The sequence below is a fragment of the Schistocerca serialis genome, chromosome 3, assembly GCF_023864345.2.
Source record: "Schistocerca serialis cubense isolate TAMUIC-IGC-003099 chromosome 3, iqSchSeri2.2, whole genome shotgun sequence".
In the NCBI taxonomy this organism is placed as follows: domain Eukaryota; kingdom Metazoa; phylum Arthropoda; class Insecta; order Orthoptera; family Acrididae; genus Schistocerca; species Schistocerca serialis.
This window is the reverse complement of record NC_064640.1, coordinates 622,003,551-622,023,203: the sequence shown is the minus strand read 5'-3', so window position 1 is coordinate 622,023,203 and position 19,653 is coordinate 622,003,551. Positions and strand designations below refer to the sequence as shown.

At 39.5% G+C, this 19,653-nt stretch overlaps 1 protein-coding gene across 3 annotated transcripts in view; it reads right to left on the bottom strand.

Annotated features, from left to right (window-relative positions):
- Nucleotides 1-19,653, bottom strand: part of LOC126470511 (isocitrate dehydrogenase [NAD] subunit gamma, mitochondrial) — a 120,128-nt gene that overhangs the window by 43,786 nt on the left and 56,689 nt on the right. For all 3 annotated transcript variants that reach the window (XM_050098409.1, XM_050098411.1, XM_050098410.1), the window contains exons 7-8: nt 11,282-11,513; nt 4,227-4,413 (exon numbers count right to left, since the gene is read on the bottom strand). In XM_050098409.1, the coding sequence (XP_049954366.1) occupies nt 4,227-4,413; nt 11,282-11,513 (419 nt within the window). The remainder of the gene's footprint in view (nt 1-4,226; nt 4,414-11,281; nt 11,514-19,653) is intronic.

The following is a 19,653-nucleotide window of genomic DNA, read 5'->3' as shown; positions in this document are numbered from 1 at the left end:
TGATGATGATGATGATGATGATGATGATGATGATGATGACATCAACGACCAGCATCAATGATTTCACATCTGCTGCTGGATAACGGTCTCCTCTACACTATTCCATCTGATACAGCCTTCAGCCAAACACACACACACACACACACACACACACACACACACACACACACACACCCCTTCTTCAGATTTTCTAATACTATGCAGCTAACTTATATTAAATTGTTTCTAATCTCTAATCCTGCAAACAACTTCCTCGGTCCATGTACCATCCAACTGCTTGTAACCATGTCCTACTCACATCTACCACACCAATTGTCATGTGTCGCCAATAGGTATTCTTTCAATACCTAATTCAGCTGCTGTCAAAATTATTCACACTGTGACTAATATTTCGGCATTTAACTGTGGCTGCAGATCATTAACAAATAAATATATTACAGTGACTAAACATTCATGGCTATTGCTAAATGTCTTGTAAACTAGGCAAAAGCACACAAGAGGCTTTTGTGGTGCAAAGAGAACAAAATATGGACTTCTAGACAATATAGATGATGAGCACCAGAATGTGGGGGGCGGTGGGGGGTGGGGGGGGGGCGTACTGCAAAAGGAGAGGAGTAAAAAGATGATGGGTGCATTGGTGGAATAGAGGGCTGTGTAGTGCTGGAATGGGAACAAGAAGGGGGTCGGTGGGTAAGGACAATGACTAACGAAGGTTGCGGCCAGAAATGTTACGGGAACATTGGATATATTGCAGGGTGAGTTCCCACCTGCTTAATTCAGAAAAGCTGGTGTTTGTGAGAAGGATAGGCTGTGAAGCAGTAACTGAAATGAAGGATGTTGTGTTGGGCAGCGTGCTCAGAAATGGAGTGGTCCAGCTGTTTCTTGGCCACAGTCTGTCGGTGGCCAGTCATGCAGATTAGCTTCTAGATAACATGACTGGTTTCACAGATGGAATAGGTGGTTATGGTAGGAGAATGTATGGGGCAGGTCTTGCATCTTGGTCTATTACAGGGATATGAGCAATCGGTTGGGAGCAGAGACTGTTTAGGGATGGACGAAGATACTGTGCAGGTTCGGTGGGTTGTCGAATACCAATGTGGGAGGGATGAGAAGAACAGTGGGTAGAATACTCCTCAATCCAGGACATGACAAGAGGTAATCAAACCCTGGAGGAAAATGTGATTCAGTTGCTCCAGTCCTAGGTTGTACTGACTCACAAGGGGAATGCTCCTCTGTGGCCTGATGGCGGGACTTTGGGAGGTGGTGTGTGACTGGTGGGATAAGACACGGGAGATACGTTTTCGCACAAAGTTCGGAGGGTAATTACGGTCTGTGAAGGCCTCAGTGAAACCGTCAGTATATGTCGAGTGGGACCACATGTCACCAAAGATGCAATAGCCATGAATGGCTAGGCTGTATGGAAGTGACATCTCAGTGTGGAATGGATGGCAGCTGTCGAAGTGGAGGTATTGCCGGTGGTTGATAGGTTTGATATGGACAGAGATACTGACGTAGCCACCTTTGAGGTGGAGGTCAACATGGAGAAAGGTGGCTTGTTGGGTTGAGTAGGACCAGGTGAAGTGAATGGTGGAGAAGGTGTTGAGACTCTGGAGGAATGTGAATAGGATGTCCTTACCCTTGATCCAGATCACGAAGATGTCATCAATGAATCTGAACCAGGTGAGGGGTTTGGGATTCTGGGTGTTTAGGAAGGATTCCTCTAGATGGCCCACGAATAGGATGGCATAGAATGGTGGCACACGGGTGTCCATAGCAAGATTTGTTTATAGATAATGTCTCCAAAGGAGAAGTAATTGTGGGTGAGGATATAGTTGGTCATGGTGACTAGGAAGGAATTTGTAGGTTCAGAATCTGTTGGGTGTTGAGAAAGGTAGTGTTCAATGGTGGTAAGACCATGAGCACTACGAATGTTAGTGTAACAGGAGGTGGCATCAATAGTGATCAGCAAGGCACCATGTGGTGAAGGAACACAAAGTGTGGAGAGTTGGTGGAGGAAACTGTTGGTATCTCCCAACACCTTGCCTCATGGCTCATATCCCTGTAACAGACCTAGATGCAAGACATGTCCCACCACCATCTACTCCAGTCAGATCACAAGCATCACCTAACCCTACAAAGACAGGGTTACCTGTGAAACCAATCTTGTGACTAAAATCGAAGCTGCAACCACTGTGCTGCATTTATGTGGGCAAGCTATCTATCTGCATGAATTGTCCCATGACAAAACTGTGGATAAGAAACAGCTGGACTCTCCATTGCTGAGTATGCTGCCCAACACGACATTCTTCATTCCAGTGACTCTTCACATCCTCTACCATCTGGATTATACCTATCAACACCAGCTTTTCTGAACTGCGCAGGTGGGAATTTTCGCTGCAATACAACCTACGTTCCCTAACGCTCCTGGCCTCAACCTGCATTAAATCATTGTCCTTACCCACCAGCCCATTCCCTGTTCCCATTCCAGCACAATGCCAATGCACCCACAGTCTTTTTACTTCTTTTCCGCTGCCTGCCTCCTCCACCCCCGCCCCCTCACCATCTAACCTCCTGACTGCACATAGCTGACCACCTCTATTTCCACCTCACCCCTGTATGCTCCCACAAGCCACACTTTACCATTGCCCACCCCTACCCTGCTATCCCTCCCCATCTCAGCCTCCTCCTACCCCTACCACATAGTTGCATCTCCCATCATGCGCTGCTGCTCGCATTCTGGCCCCAGCAGCTAGAGATTGTGGTTGCCTGTGTGTGTGTGTGGGGGGGGGGGGGGGGGGGGGCAGCAGGCACACTGTCTATTTCTGATGAAGGCCTTGTTGGCTGAAAGCTCACTTTCAGACAGTCTTTTTGTTGTGGCTATCTGCGACTCATTATCTCCACTATATGGTGAGTAGCAACTATCCTATTCATAATATTGTTTAGTTCCTTCCTGGATTTTCTTTTGTATTGTGGTACATTTATTTATTTATTCGATTTCTGGGTGTTTACAATTTTTGTAAAGACACTCGGGATAGCTCTTGTACTCCTTTCATGTGTTAGTTTTTATTACAGATGATGTAAGCCAATATGGCTCTGTTAATGCATTGTCTTTTCTGCATTGTAATTTTACATGATTTTGTTGCCTAGCCTTTACCACATCCATAGTGAACTGCAATCATGTATGACACCACTGTTGCTAATGTTCTGCCAACTGATGGCAGACACAATACACCTTCACTTGTTAGTTTTTATTTCAAACTTTGTAATTATTTTCTTATTGAACTTTTATTATGTACTACTGTCTATTACTCTTCATACATAAAATTCACTGTCATTCCTGGTGATGTGCAGCATCGCAATCGCTATGATTCTGCAACCTGATTGTAGCTATGCAGATGTTCTTGTTTTTTTTTTTTTAAAAAAAAAAAGAGCTAGCTTTCTTACTGTTACAATGTTAAAAATATTTGAGTACTGTATTTTTACGATTTAATTTTTTTTGATTATGCTGCCACCATCACTACTATCCTGGCATCTGATGTGAATGTTCGCCTCAAGGTTTCATGTTAAGATTTCTTTCATTGATCTGTTGGTCTGCTTAAGACTTACGTATACATCTTGCAACCTTTATATCTATGTGAACCATGTTGCTCCCAGGTATGTTTTTTCCTGAACTACCTTGTGTGTGCAACTGAGAGTTGTTCTTGCATTTCGTTATTCTGATTCTGTTTCGTTATTTCCATATATCTTTACTATTTTTAACACATATTTGAAGATGTCAAGGTCCAAAATGCACCATATTACGGGCAATAAGTTATTCTATTTTTGAAGGGCGTTTTTTTCTTTTTCTTTTTTAATTAGCAACAAACTGAGCCTTAATGCAGTATTACTATTCATTTCCAACATGGTCATCTACCACCTACATGACATGTCACAATTGTGTTTCTTCACACTACATTAAAAATTGTGGTAAATTTCTCTGGAATAGCATTTATTGAAAGGTTTAAAAAATGGACAACAATGTCTCTAGCTTTATAACTATATCAATTTTGTAGTAAATGTCACACTACCTATTTAACATACATCCATTGTGATGAAACAGAGGTGGTCTTTCACATACACCAATATTATTGGATGCTGAAATTACACAAAATAATTATATAACTGTATTTATATGCAAGAAAGGAATGTAAATTATACAATAAACAATCACAATGAAACATAAATACCTGGTGTGTGGATACGGTCTTCATTTACAGTTTTATCAATAGCTTCTGTGATAATCTTTGCATGATGGACATGACCTAAATGGTCAAGCATGTCTACAGCAGCATTTAACATTGCAATGGGGTTTGCTATGTTCTTTCCAGCAATTGCAGTTCCTGTGTTCCTGGTGCCAGGCTCAAAAACTGCATACTGCAAATCACAAAATGTAAAAAAAAAAAACAGTAACAATATGCGAAATTTATGATTCAGTACTTAATTCATGTGTAACATAACTTTATTACAAAAAAATCTCTGTATTATAATTAAGAATACTAAAACTAAAATCTCATTGCTATAAACAGGTACCGCCCAACATAGTCTACGTAGCCTGTGTTGCAGTAGAAATCACTGTCAAATTTCAGACACTAAAGTTTGGGATTTCGACAGATTACGTCTGACTGTAATTCTCAGGGTCGAGTAATGGCAATACATAAACAGCTGGTTAGGTTATCCAGTGACAATGGTAATGTCTCACTATAGCACTATACATAAATCTACCATAGGAAATGGGAATGGTGGCAGTGTGGGGAAAGTCTGGTTCCATTCTAGAAACACCACAAATTTGTTAATTCTGAAATCTAAAATACACAATTACAAAGGAACACCATTGTATATGATTCAAACCTAAGATCAATGATGTTAAATGGCACAGTATTTGCAGTTGACCCAAAATTCTATTTCTTAATTTGCATAGACTATCTGTTTTAAATGACAGTAAAAAATAAAAGGAAAAGAATTGGGTGAAGATATCTTTCCTAATCAACATAAGAGCTTCCAAGATGTCACTATGGTAACTCTGTAATATGTAATGAAGGACATAAACATCCATCCAGTTGCAAAAATTTTATTGCACTGACTTGGTGTCAATACTAACAAGGGGAAGGCCTCAGACATGGCCAACCGATTCGGCTCAGATTTGGCAGGTCACTTGTGTATAACCCAAAATGAAGGAATCGAAGATATTTTGGGTCAACACCCCCACGTTTTTGAGAAAATCACCCCTAAAGGTTATGACGAGTAATCGACTCAAAATTGGTGGGATCAATAGATAATTGTAAATAGAGCATTTTTCATCATCAGGTATGGGGTACAAAAACACATACTTCTCCAGAAATCAAGGTAAGAAACTTTTAAAACTGCCTCTTCTGTACCCGCATGGTAAACACTTTTTGCCAACAGCACCGATAGCGCAACGGCCAAGGTAACTGGCTGGGAATCGGAGAATCCAGGTTCGAATCTCGAAGAAACCTAGTGGATGTTGTTCTTTTCATTTGTGTTTTTCCATATCTCGATTGATAGGGATAGGTGGGGTAATAAGATAAGTAAATCAATTTCTCAAACTTCTTGGGATAGTAAACAACTAGAATGTTACTCCACGTCACTTTACAATGGCTCTTCCAGTCACTGTTGCGTGTCCTCACTTTTCTTCGAACAACTAGATGGATGGTACTTGTCATATAAACATTCGAGACAAATATACTCACAGCACCAAGAACATCTAATGAATGCAATCTTTCGACAAGTACACTGTTCCTTCCAAAGAGTCGGCAGAAAACAAACATGGTTTACATTAAAAAATATGTGTTTTTCGGGAATTAATTTTGATGCGCACCACACATACGATATCATTGCTTGAAAAATCAGTGTGCTGAAAGTTGGTTATGAATTATGCTGTGAATAGTTATTGCATCTGTGTGGTTGTGCAATTCCCACTGGGTTTCCAGAAGCACACTGCAATTCTGAAGCCTGGAAATAAAGTTTTTAACCTGGCGATAGAAATGAACATCACACGGCTGGCACACAAGTGTGCAGTTTGGTAGTATTACTTTTACTGTGCACGTCGGCTGACCCTCGCCATCTATAAACATTGTGTCATATATTGTAGCATTAATTTGTCCACTCCAGGAATCCAATATTAGACGAAACTTGTTATCAGAAATATATGGTTTTAAAATATTCTCAAGAAATGATCTGTAAATCACATTCGTATGTTTCCCGGATTTGGAGCAGGTAATGTAAACATTTTTCAATGAGTCGGTTAAACGATTGACCTCTTCTATGACCCGAGGACCAAATGTAACATTTGTTTCTTGTAAACACAGGAAAACCTCAGGCAACACTTTTCCAGAGGCTGTGATGGCATATTGCAGCGTGTACGAATGTGTTAGTTTGTTTTTACTACCAACTGCGACAAGGGTTTGTTTTTCTCCCTTATGTGAAAACGTCCGTCGAATGTTCACCCAATACTCGCATCCTGTTTGTTTGGTGTTGATCACATAATCACGATTAAAACCAGTCATAAGTGACGCTGTTTGTGTGCTAAAAGAGCCACCACTTTCTGTATATCTTCATATTTTGTACCTCCTTATTAGAGATGTATTTAGTGATGCGATGTTGACGAATTTTATACTCTAATTTGAAATTTCTTACCCAAGATAATGATGCAGCAAATGTAAAAATCCTCGTTGGCCATATATTGAAGCGCTGCACCTGCAGCCCACTCCTGAAGTATTCTCGTTGTTACATTCTCGTTACAATGAGATTCGACAAATCGGTTGTATGTCCACTTATTTATCGCCTGGTATTTGTCGTATCTTGTCCCTCCTTTAACAATATCACTTTCCCACAATTTCAAGTCCTTCTTCCTTCTCAGGGCTGTTGTTGCTCCATTCTTTTGCAGTTTTTGTAAGTTACACTTTGGATGATTCCTGGCTAGCGCTACCACCTTCACTTTTACTTCAAGGGGTACAGCGCCGTAGTTCAATCGTTTAGTAACGGGTTCGTAGTACTCATCGGGAACAAATGAAGCACATATTCCCAGTGACGTGGAGATTTCCAAAGTGTTATGACCATTTTGTGATTCATTAGTCGGGATATCTTCCACTGAATCATCTTCTGCTCCATCTTCATGGTACAGTACTTCAGTATCAAAAAAAGTCATTTCGTTCATCAGCTCCAAAAATCACTTGACGACAGCCGCTCCTATCAATCTGGAACACCGAGGAACAGAACTGCATGCTTCCAGTAGTGTATTGATAATGCATCTGTCTTGCAACACTTTTACAAACCAAAACACAGTGTCTGTAACTTCCCGCTTGTCATCGTCTGTGAGAGGCTCTTAACTATATATTACAGCACTAGTCAAAGGGTGTACGTCCTCCATTATTCAGATTATGCACCTGGAATATATGACACAACAAACAATAACTAGTTACTATGGCATAACAGACAAGCTAATCACTACAAACTACATACAGTACTCGTCATATGTTACTTAAGGAAGAACACTGTATTCATTCACAAAACGTATTTCATTCAGTGCATTAACGATGGAAAAATCCCTACATGTATCTGCGAGGTTCACGGCATCCTAATGACGGAAAACAACTCTTTCCGATTGACTTCTATAAGGCTCGTGCTGGACACCTTCACTCTTCCAGGTTCACAACTATGATATGACGAAGAGGCAACCGGGACAACATAACTCTCCCTGTGTGCATTCTGTCCCATGCCTTGCTGTAAATAAGCGTCGTGCGGTTGGCTATCTGTGATCCCTCATGAGGAATTCACAGCACTCTTACTCGGAGCTGTTTTCATGTGACAAGGCTTAAAAGTTTAATACTTTACTAACTCACGGCATTTGAGAAATTAATTTGCCTACCTTATTATTATCATTCCTTATTGATTTACTTACCTTACTGACCCTCCTATTCCTATCAATTGAGATATGGAAAAATACAAATGGAAAGAACAACATCCACTAGGTTTCTTCGAGATACAAACCTGGGTTCTTTGATTCCCAGCCAGTTACCTCGGCCACTGCGCTATCGGCACTGTTGGCGAAAAGCGTTTACCATGTGGGTACAGAAGTGGCAGTTGTAAAAGTTTCTTACCTCGATTTCTGGAAAAGTTTGCATTTGCGGACCCCATACCTGATGATGAAAAATGCTCTATTTACAATTATCTACAGATCCCTCCAATTTTGAGTTGATTGCTCGTCATATCCTTTAGGGGTGATTTTCTCAAAATTGCAGGGGTGTTGACCCAAAATGTCTTAGAGTCCTTCGTTTTAGGTTGTACACAGGCGACCTGCCAAATCTGAGCTGAATCGGTTGGCTGTGTCTGAGGCCTTCCCCTTGTAAGTGTATGTTCATCAGACGTTATGGTTACCTACAAAAATATTTTAATCAACATAGGAGAATAACAACCATATCAAAAACTGTAAGTAGCACTCGTAGTATTAAAAATAAAACTGGGATTACTTACATAGGTTCACATTACATGGAGGGATAATAAAACCATATAAGCTGAAGGGCGCAAATTTTGAAAGATCCTTCTGAAGCTCAGATGTTCCATTAAAATGGAATGCATGGCCCTAATAGTAATTTTAACCTTGTCTAAATGTTCTCTGATCATGATTTCTCTCTCTTGCATCACCAGGATCCTTACATGATCAATAATAACCTCATTTGCGGACATTGAGAGCCTACCAGAAGATGCTTCACTCTTCACTGATGAGTGGCCATATTTGAAACAGCTGTACCATTTCTTCATCTGGGTGATGCCCACTGCTTCATTCCCAAACATTTGTCAAATCTTACAAATGGTTTCCACTTGAGAATTGCCAAGCTTAAAACACACACTGGATGCAATAACATTGTTCCCCTTTTTCTGTAATTTTACCCACAATTCAAAATCAGACATCAACAACTTACACATGTTCACTTGTCAATGGCTAGCCAGTGACTTATTGTTTCCGCAGTCATGGGGAGCAGGCGGGGGTGGGGGGGTGAGGGCAGAAATCAGGCATGCACACAAACAAGAGAGAGCACATGCCCACATACAACAATTTATATGACTGGATACTTTTTGAATAGCCCTCGTAAAGAGTATTTATTAGGAAGAAAGGGTACTAATGCCTGTTAAGTGTCCCTTGTGGATTATTTGCTTATTACAGGCCACAAATTGAAGGGAGGCAAAATTACTATCCTCCATAGAGGAAAGAAAGGTTATGTAAGAGACTTTCAAAAATAAATAACTGGAGGCATAACTACAGAAACCAGTATCTGTATGTTAGAAGTATTAACCCTGGCTGTTGAGACACTTGTCCCACTGTGACACAAGGCAGTGAATGGCTTAAGTGTTCATCACTCTTAATCACACCGATTTGCCTAAAACTGAAGAAATATCACCATTCTCCATCTCCATAGTGAGTTTTGTGTTATCAGTGTGAAGTCTAGGTTGGGATATCAGCAATTATGAGAATGGCAGATTGTTGCTCATCATAAAGATGATTTGTTGAGTTGCAGACAGACACACTGAAAAGTGTGTTAATATATACTACGCTTTTGGCAAAAGCTTTCTTTAGAAAAGAAAGGAAAAAACACTCACATTCACAAAAGCAGGCACATCTCCACACACACAATTGCTACCTCTGGCCACTCTAGCAAGAATGCTTTGATGTTGATGCTACATTTCAACCTTTTGAAGGCAAATGGTCCCTCATAACATCATATTTGCCATTCAGTATTAGATTGAGTGAGGTGATGATCCTCCTAGGGCAAACACATCACTATTTGATGGTGCTGTTACATTTCATTTATGTCCAATGCAGATATATGAACAAATGCGTCAACTCTTAAGAACAGTCACTGGAGATCACATAAGCTATGTTCAGTGCTGGGTACACAAACGGAATCTAGTTGAAAATTTTTAAGGTACTTTATGAGTTTAACACTGCAGCTAAGAAGGGTGCTTTCCTGAACACAAGAAAGCCAGGGAATTTGTATTTACAGTTTTTCGGAAGAGAAAAGACAAGCAGGGGAGAAAGCTGAACTTTTTTTTTTCCTTCTTACAGTAACAACATGCTGTAACTCTTGGCTTTCCATGGCCTCTTACCTGGAAGAATATTTTGAACAAATAGTCGAGTTCTTACACAGTGATGACGTAATTACCACGTGCAAGCACTGAATATTTTCATTCACTTTGTTCTCACTAAATAAATTCATCTCACGTTTGTTAAATGTGCCAGTTACTTAATGAACCTGACACTATACGTACCCTACGAAAGACCCTACTTCCTACAAACTCTATTCCATGGTAAACTAGTTTGAAGATGTCTTCACATTTTTGTTGTTTAGGTGATGAAACCAACAAACCTTGGCACCCACATGTAGAGGCAAATACTTCAAGCAAAGGTACAGGAAATAGTGAAATGCACTAGGTGGCATCTTTGAACTAGGCTGACAAATCTTATGGTCACAGAGCTATGAAAGTCTGTGTTCATTGCCCTAGATTCTTTTCTCAACCCCAGGATGATGGTAGTCATCTCTATCAGTGCTGATGTTGGACAAGTCTTTTATGAGTAATAGAAATGGCATGTCTGGATGGTGTAGATCTTCTGACTGCATACAAATCCCTTCAAAATTTAGTGGAAATGCAACTTTCCATGGCAGCAGGAAATGTCTATATCCAACAAAACATGGCAACCCCCAATTCCTTGTTGTTACATGTCCCAGTATAAACTCTAAGTAGGTATACAATTTTGATGTTATGACTATACTTTCTTTTGAAAAACTTCTGGTGATTTACGAGTATAGAATTTTTTTCTATAACTGATTAGACTCAATAAGTTTAACGTAAGTACTGGTTTCTTTCCCAACAATGTAAATAAATGCATTTTGTATGCCCAATAAATTTGACAGAATTTGTAAGAATATTTTAATTTTCAACATAACACTGTAAAAAAATGTCATAAGACAAAAAAATAAAGAACAAACTTGAAAAATAAGCCATCAGAAATAAAACCAACACCATAAAAAAATCAAATTTGCTTAAAGATAATACATAAATTGGCCAAGAACTATTTTTTTCTGTCTCTAGTTGTTTAAGTATTCTCATCATGCCTGACCCAAACACCAGACATATCTAAAGGACAATGTGTTTTTTATTTTGGTATGAAAATCTGAACTTTTCAGTTTAAAATCAGTATGAACAATGTAAAGTGAAAACAACTTACATGGTCTCCATAATTCTTTCCCGATAGTAAGCCAGCACCACCAACTATTCCACAGACCACATTTGATACTATTGTACCATACAAATTTGTCATTATCATAACATCAAACTGATGTGGATTAGAAACCAGTTGCATGCAACAGTTGTCAATGATCATATCATTATGTTCTATATTCGGATAATCTTTTGCTACCTGACGGGATGTTTCCAGAAACAGTCCATCTGAAAGTTTCCTGTAAAGCATTAAAAACACAGCTGTCAAGATGACATTACTCTACACAATAATTTAGCAATAGCAATTACACTGATCAGCCAGAACATTACAAACAATGGCCAACTATCAACATAAACCCATCCAGGCAATAGCAGCACCACCTGGCAATGAATGACTGCTAATCAGACATACACACGCAGTGCATGTAGTATCAGTGAGTCTGCTGTCCGTGTATAGAATAGGGAAAGTACACCATTCATCTGAGTTTGATTGAGGGCAGATTGTGATGGCCCGGAGGCACGGCACTAACATTTCGGACACTGTACGACTTGTCAGGTGTTCAAAGAGTGCTGTGGCGAGTGTCTTCAACACATGGCAAAATCTAGGTGAAACCGCATCAGACATCATCAGATTGGGCGGCCACCGCTCATTACAGGTGTCAGACGTCTTAGGCTGGGCAGACTGGTGAAACAATACGGACAGTGAACTGTGGTGGAATTAACATCATCAGACTTTAATGATGGACAAAGTACACATGTATGTGTAAACTCAGTGCACTAAATACTCCTAATGATGGGCTTCAGCAGTCGATGAACCATGTATGTGCCAATGTTAACACTACATCAGCAACTATGACTGAAATGGGCATGTGACCATTGGTACTGGACATTGGCACAGTGGCAGAGCACTGCAGGGTCTGATGAATCTTGATACCTTCTTCATCCTGCCGAATCCACCATCTTCCAGGGGAACAGCTCCTCGACATGTGTACTGCAGGACAGAGACAAGCTGGTGGTGGCTCCATTATGCCCTGGGGAACATTCATGTGGACATCCATTGGTCCACTGGAGCTCACGCAAGGCATCATGATGGCCACAGAGTATCATACACTGGTTGCAGACCATAGATAAAGCACCATGTCACAAGGCCAGTGTGGTGGAGTGGTTCAAGGAAGATAGTGGGAGTTTTAATTAATGTACTTGTCCTCCAACGTACCAGATCTGAACTTTATCGAACACATCTGGGATGTGATTTAATGTGGCTTGGCAGTTCATCACCCCCCCCCCCCCCCCGAATTTATGAGAATTAGGTTGTGTGTGTGCGCGCGCGCGTGCTTGCAGATGTTGTGTCAACTACCTCCAGTGACCTATCAAGGTCTCATTGCTTCCACACCACGATGCGTCACCTCTGTTATTAGTGTCAAAGATGGACATACCGGCTATGAGGTAGATGGTCATAATGTTCTGGCTAATGAGTGAATATGTACTGCAACAGGCTGACAACACAAGGATATTTATTTTCTCTGAACAGAAACACCCTATTTACCAAGAAATTCTAAAACTGCAGAGAAAATGAAGACTGGCCAGTACTTACCTCTATGAGACAGAACTTGAATATATCTGCAGTACTGAAATTCTGACTCCTGATGGTAAGTTCAGGCCAGCTATTCAATGTCTTTATAGTTTCCACAAATGAATTTTTCTTTTGATACAACACAATTTTCATGCTTATTGACTTTTGAATCGTACAACTTCAAAATGGAAAATTTACGGAACAACACAACTAACACAGTATACAACATGAGTTCAGGATCTACGAACTCTCTTATCCTACATTCACAGATAATTGTAAAGAAGAACAAGTACTGCTGCAGTAAAATCTGTGACGTACATCAGACAATAATTCTCCATATTGTAAGGTAACAGGGGATAATATGGCCAGACAGCAGTTTTGCTGGCAATGGAAGTATCTGCTACGAAAAATTGGATGGGATGTGAAAAGCACAAACACAAGTCAATACCTTTATAGACTCATCTTTCCCTGATAAAGAGAAGGCAGCATTCGGAAGTTTCAGATGGTTTAAATTACTTGGTTACATAACTGCATATAATTACTGTACATGACTTTGCACTTAAGTAAATAATGTAGGGTGTGCTTGTAATGCGAGTCCTTGGATTTGCTGGATACCTAATCATTGAAATAGAAGTCATGTGAAAATGAGGTCTTCTACGTAGTTTGTAATTTAAATTTAAAGCACAGCAGCAGAAATAATATGTTCGGCTGGTGTACTTCAATCAAAACATTTCATAGTAGAATTAAGTTATAAAGATGTTTAGAACAACTGCAAACTAAGTCATTACTTTATTATGAAGACACAATTCAGTTTCGATCTTTGTACTGCCAGACAAGTATTTGTATGTCTCATATTTCGTGCAAAGACATGATTAAATGAAGGGAGAGGGGTGAAACTGTGCCAAAACATGGAGTTATTTCTAATTATGTAAATCTGATAGCATGTCATAAATTAGTACTGATTTTAATTTTCCGTGCTTATGAATAAAATTATGTATTAAATGTTGAGTGAAAATAGTGTAATGCAAAATGGACATGAAAGTACTTGTTTTGTGTTTTGATGAGCATTCGTAGTTCCTTTGCATAGAGTTTTTTTTTTTTTTGTTTTTTTTTTTTTTTAATTGCTAAGAATTATAAAATTATGTGGTGATAAATGTGTGTAAAATTATATAATGTATTCAGGTTTAAGTATTTAAATCTAATGAAATTGTAAATGAATTGTGGCCATGTTTAGGAATTATTTTGATTAACGTAGAATCACGTGACCTGACTCAGGACTGGGGATATGAGCGTGAAAGTGGGACTTTTGGTCATTGTCTGTTGTGGTGGCAAGTTTGGAGTGGCAAAGTGCCACAAATGTAAGCATTGATGCCAGTGTATGCGAATAAATTGTGAAGCAACAACATGAAAGTGCGTAGGTGCGAGACAATAAACCATGTGTACAAATTGCACTGAATATCATTTATCCAGATCGGATTTATTTGTGAACTCTAATATGCATGGCCACAAAGTTAGAAGTGTGTGTGTGTGTGTGTGTGTGTGTGTGTGTGTGTGTGTGTGTGTGTGTGTGTGTGTGTGTGTATATTTTTAAATAAATAAGTTTCAATCTGAACTTGTATAGTGTACCTCATTCTGCGCAAGGTTGTGGTATAGTCAATTGTGTATTCAATTCACAGCTGTTCAAAGGCTAGCCAATATATGACTCAGTATTAGGGGTGCAAAATGCAACCGTTCACTACCAACCACCTTTGCAGATGAGCCCGAGTACAGTTGCCATTGGAGGCTCAGCTGGGAAAGGACTTTTTTGTTTTCATTCTATTCCATAATATTTCGGGCTCAGGTGTCCGTCTAATGTTTAGGCTTTTGAACATTCAGTGAAGGGGTTCTGAGCTAAATCAGTGCATTAGCAGTAGCAGCATGTTTGTACTGGACAAGATATGCGCTGCAGCTTGGTTACGCCAATGTAAGGCCACCATGATTGTGATGCAGTCATTGACACAGCCTGGTGTGTTGACCATGTGTACCACAGGCGCCGAACACACGCAATCTTCAGTGCTGCGTCCACGTGTTGCCGCGGGTAAAACCGTCATCCATACTGTGTCCATGTGTTGCTGCGGGTAAAGCAGTTGATGAAGCTGTATCCACGTGCTGCCGAGGATCATACCATTGTCCGTGCCACCGACCAACACTTCTACATGCTGCCAGGGGCCCATGCCCGTCCTATCGCTCCTGACTGAGTTTGCTGCATGTCCATGCCGCCGACTATGATCCATTGCATAGCTGTGCCACCACTGATGACTGCAGATGTTGCGTCACACGAGGATACAAAAGATAAGTACAGCCAACAGCTACATTGTAAAATTGTCCTCTTTCATTAGCCACGGCCGATGAGATGCGTGAAACTCAAAGTGAAGGCAAATTAGTGGATGTTAGGAGTAACTGTAGTAGCCCTAGCATGCCAAAAGAAATAGGTTGGATACCAGGAAGTGACCTGAGTGCACTTTTTGTAAAATTTAATAGTAAATTAGGAGAAATAGAGTCAAAAATAGGGAATTTAAATCTGGAATAGTTGGAGAAATGGATTCAAAAATAGGAGATATGGAATTGAGGCTTAGTGATAAAGTGATAAAATAAAGACAGTGAGTGAAAAATTTTATCAGCTAGATCTCAAATTCCCTCAAATTACAGATAAAGTCGAAAACATGGTTAAAATTGTTGAAGGAATTATTGAGAGAGTTGATGAGGTTGAGAAGGGACTAGTAGCCCAGGTGGACACTGTGCAAAGCAATCTTGTGGGGCAGATTCAGGCACAGGAACAGCAATGCATGTTATTTCAGAAACAGAGGCAGACATTGATTTCTGCCCATTTCATCAAGAGCAGACAGCCTGGAAATATCGCTACTACTACCGAGTGAGCTAGCTTGCTATTGAGACTTTGTATTAGATTAGACATGTACTACGGCTTCATACCTACGTGCTCATCCTAGCCAAAGTTATGTATGCCTTTTATTTTTACTTGTGTTTTTGACTCGATTAAAAGTGTTTAAGTTACATGCAGTGCTCCTGCGAGCAGTTCACAGGAGCAGACCCACACACCACCTATCCAGGTACGATACAAAAAAGTAAATACCATGCAGCTGACTTTTTAGCTGTGTGTAAGGATAACTTTGTGACAGGGATGAGTGAGCAGGCAAAAATTAAATATGTTAAGAGGCAGTTGGAAGGGGGAGCTCAAACATGGGCTAACCAAAATGTTACAAAATTTTGTGATTTTAAAACTTTTGAAAACCTGGGGCCAGGCAAAACAATTAAGATTGCAAAGCGATTTTTTGAATGGATCCAGTTACAAGAGTGGAAAGGAAAGTATGAGAGAGTTCTGTGTTATAGAACTGGATAAATTAAATCATCTGGATAGGCCAATGGGTATATTAACAGATATATCAACACTAAAGAGAAGATTACCAGAGCATTTGCAATAGGATTTGATTCACAGTGCAACAGATTCAGTGGAAGAATTTCTTAATTTTGTGGATAATATGGACAGGGCATTATGCTACAGACCTAAATACATGGAACAGAGGGAGAGTGGAATGTATCATGAAAATGTAAACAGTATTAATTATGAGTACAGTAATAATCATAACAGGTGGAGAGAGGATAGAAGTGATGAGAATAATCAGGACAGAGATTGAAGAAGCAGGCCACAAAGATAACAGAAGTTTTGGGGAGAGAAGAGAGAATTTTGATCAGAGGAGGAGTGACACAGAAGGTGTGAGAATAGAGGGAATGCCAGATACAAATGGACAGGGTAGGCAGTCAAAAAGCTCACTTATGGTCCACAGGGGGGCTGGTAATTCTGGAAACAGGGCCAGACAAGGACATGATGGGATGAGTAATAAAGTCAGCAAGGAAAATAGGGAAATTGGAATGTACATTGATGACATGTTTAAGATGGAGGAGAAATTACAAGCAGAGGAGGACAATATTGGTTTGTGTGCAACAAAATTCATTAAAAGATCAGAGACAGATGTAGTTTCATCAAAAGGGGAAACAGAAGTGGAACTGGAACTAAGGGGCAATGTTCACAGGAATAATGGATGTGATGAATGGGTAGAGATGTCTATCGGAAATAGTACGGAGAATTATGGAAAAGGTGAGGAGAGGATTATTCAGTGTGATGTATAGGTTAATATGAATGGTGTATGGGACAATGTGGAAAATGCTGGTAAAATACCTACTGATAATGTTACTGTGCTTGTGGGTGCAGGTGATAACTGTTGTAGCGATAATTAGTTCAATGTGGATATGGAAATGTGTAATGATATGGAGAATGTTGCCATAGGTTGCCCTGAAGATAAAATTGAAACCTATGTTTTCTTAACTGATGAGTATGCAAGCCTGAAAGCTGATTATAATTTGAGTGATTGGGTATCCTATGCAAAATTACATAAAGCTTTATTGCCTGAAGAATGGAGTAAAATAAAATTTAAAATTGCCAGAAAATTTGAAGAATTAAGTGAAGAAAAGAATGCTGAGTTTGCTATTAAGGATCTGTTTGAAGGGGATACTGATGTATGTTTTGGAGAAAGACCTAAAGATATTTGCATTATGCAAGAGGAAAGCAGGAGTGAAATCGAAAGTGATTTACTACAGGAATCAGGGTTGAACAGAGTAGAAATAGTAGTGATACAGCCAATAATTGATATTAATGTGGGAGGAATTACAGACATAGTATTATTTGACTCTGGCTCAAGTTTATCTGCAATTTCTGAATCTTTCTGGCAGCAAATTAAATGTTTAGGATTAATAGAACTACCAGCTACAGGAGTCAAAATTAAGACAGCAACTGGGACATGTAGTAAGCCCATCAGCAGAGAAGTATCTCTGGAATTTAAGAGTAGTGATTATTGTTTTGATATTAGTTGGTTTGTAGTGTGGCACTGAATGTAATTTTGGATGTGAACTTCCTGCACAAATATGACTGTAGCAGTTTTGTAAAAGACAGAGTGGTAGCATTTGATGCTGGTGGAAACAGACGAAGAATAAAATTTAAAGGGGATGAGACAATGACTCATTTACAGAGGATAGATGAGGTAGGTGATGAAATGTGTACCGAACAGCTGATATGCGACAACAGTAAATGAAATGGGACATTTAAATGAGGAACGAACGGTGCCGCTTACAGATTTATTGTATAAACATAAGCATGTGTTCTCTGACAGACCTGGAAAAGTTGTAGATTTCAATTATGTTTTGAGGGTATTGCCACATGCTGTAATAAAGGCCAAACCTTATCCTATAGCAATAGCTGATAAAGAGGCTGTAAGGGCCAGGATACGGAAGATGTTGAAGAGCGGCATACTGGAAATGGGGAGGAGTGAGTATTGTAATCAAATAGTATTGGTGAAAAAGAGAGATGGTTCTGTAAGAATAGTATTGGATGCAAGAAAGCTAAATAAAATAATAGTCAAAGAAAATGATCAGCCAGAGAACATGAATGAGCTGTTGGAGAATTTTTATAAGCTAAAATTCTGTCCAGTGTAGATGTGACTTCAGCGTTTTGGCAGGTGCAATTGGCTGAAGAGAGCAGGAAGTACACTGCTTCCTTATTTGAAGGAAGGACTTATATGTTTACAATTGTGCCATTTGGTTTATCAATATCTGTAGCAGTTTTTGTAAGGGCTTTAAGTCACGTGTTGGGTGATGAACTAATGAAAAAATTGACAGCGTATGTAGATGACATTTTGATCATGATTAGCAATTGGCAAGAGCACTGTCAGCTGTTGGAGAATGTATTCAAGGCTATATCTAAAGGGGGAATGACACTTAAGTAAATGCAAATTTTTTCAAGAATCATTACTATTTCTCAGTCATCAGCTAACCCCTGATGGCATTTTGCCGAATAAAGAGAAAATCAAGGCTATTGTTGACTGCAAGGTGCCAAGAAACAGGAAACAACTGAAATCATTTATAGGACTATGTTCATTCTATAGGAAGTATAAAAGTGATTATATCCTGAATTCACCTAACTTATGTAGACTATTAAAGAAAAGTGTAAGGTGGTGCTGGACATCTGAGTGCAATAGGGAATTTAAAGCCATAAAGAATAGCTTAAAAAATAGCAAAATTTTGTACTATCCAGATTTGTCTTTGCCTTTCTGTATTGGGGCAGACAGCTCAGATCACGGGACAGGGGCAGTGCTATTTCAGGAGAGGGTAGTAGATGGGCAGACAGAGCACAGGACAATCGCTTTTGCAAGCAGAATGCTGTCCAAACATGAATTAATGTATGATATCTCAGAGAAGGAACTTTTAGCCACAGTTTTTGGATTTCGGAAGTTCAGGATATATGTGGAAGGTAGGAAAATGATTGTTTACACAGACCATAAGACCCTGAGCTATTTGCAAGAATGTGAGCTGTTAAATAATAGACTCATGAGATGGGCCATGTTTCTGCAGCAATTTAACTATGAGATAAGATATGTAAAAGGCACAGACAACAATGTGGCTGATGCCTTATCAAGGTTACCTTTCACTGGAGAAGAACATAAAGGCAATGGAGACGAGAAAGAACTACAGATACTGTATATAAAAGGAGTGGGTGGAGGGAAGGAAATCAAATCCATCTGTAAGGACATGAGGAGACTTCAGACTGGGGACCAACCCTTGAAGATTATCAAAACAAACTTTGGAAGTAAAGAATATGAAAAAATTGCTAAATATTATAGAATTTATAAGGGGATTTTATTTAGCCAAAGAAGTTTGGACAAAGAGGAGTGGAAGAGATGTTTTCCAGATGAGCATGT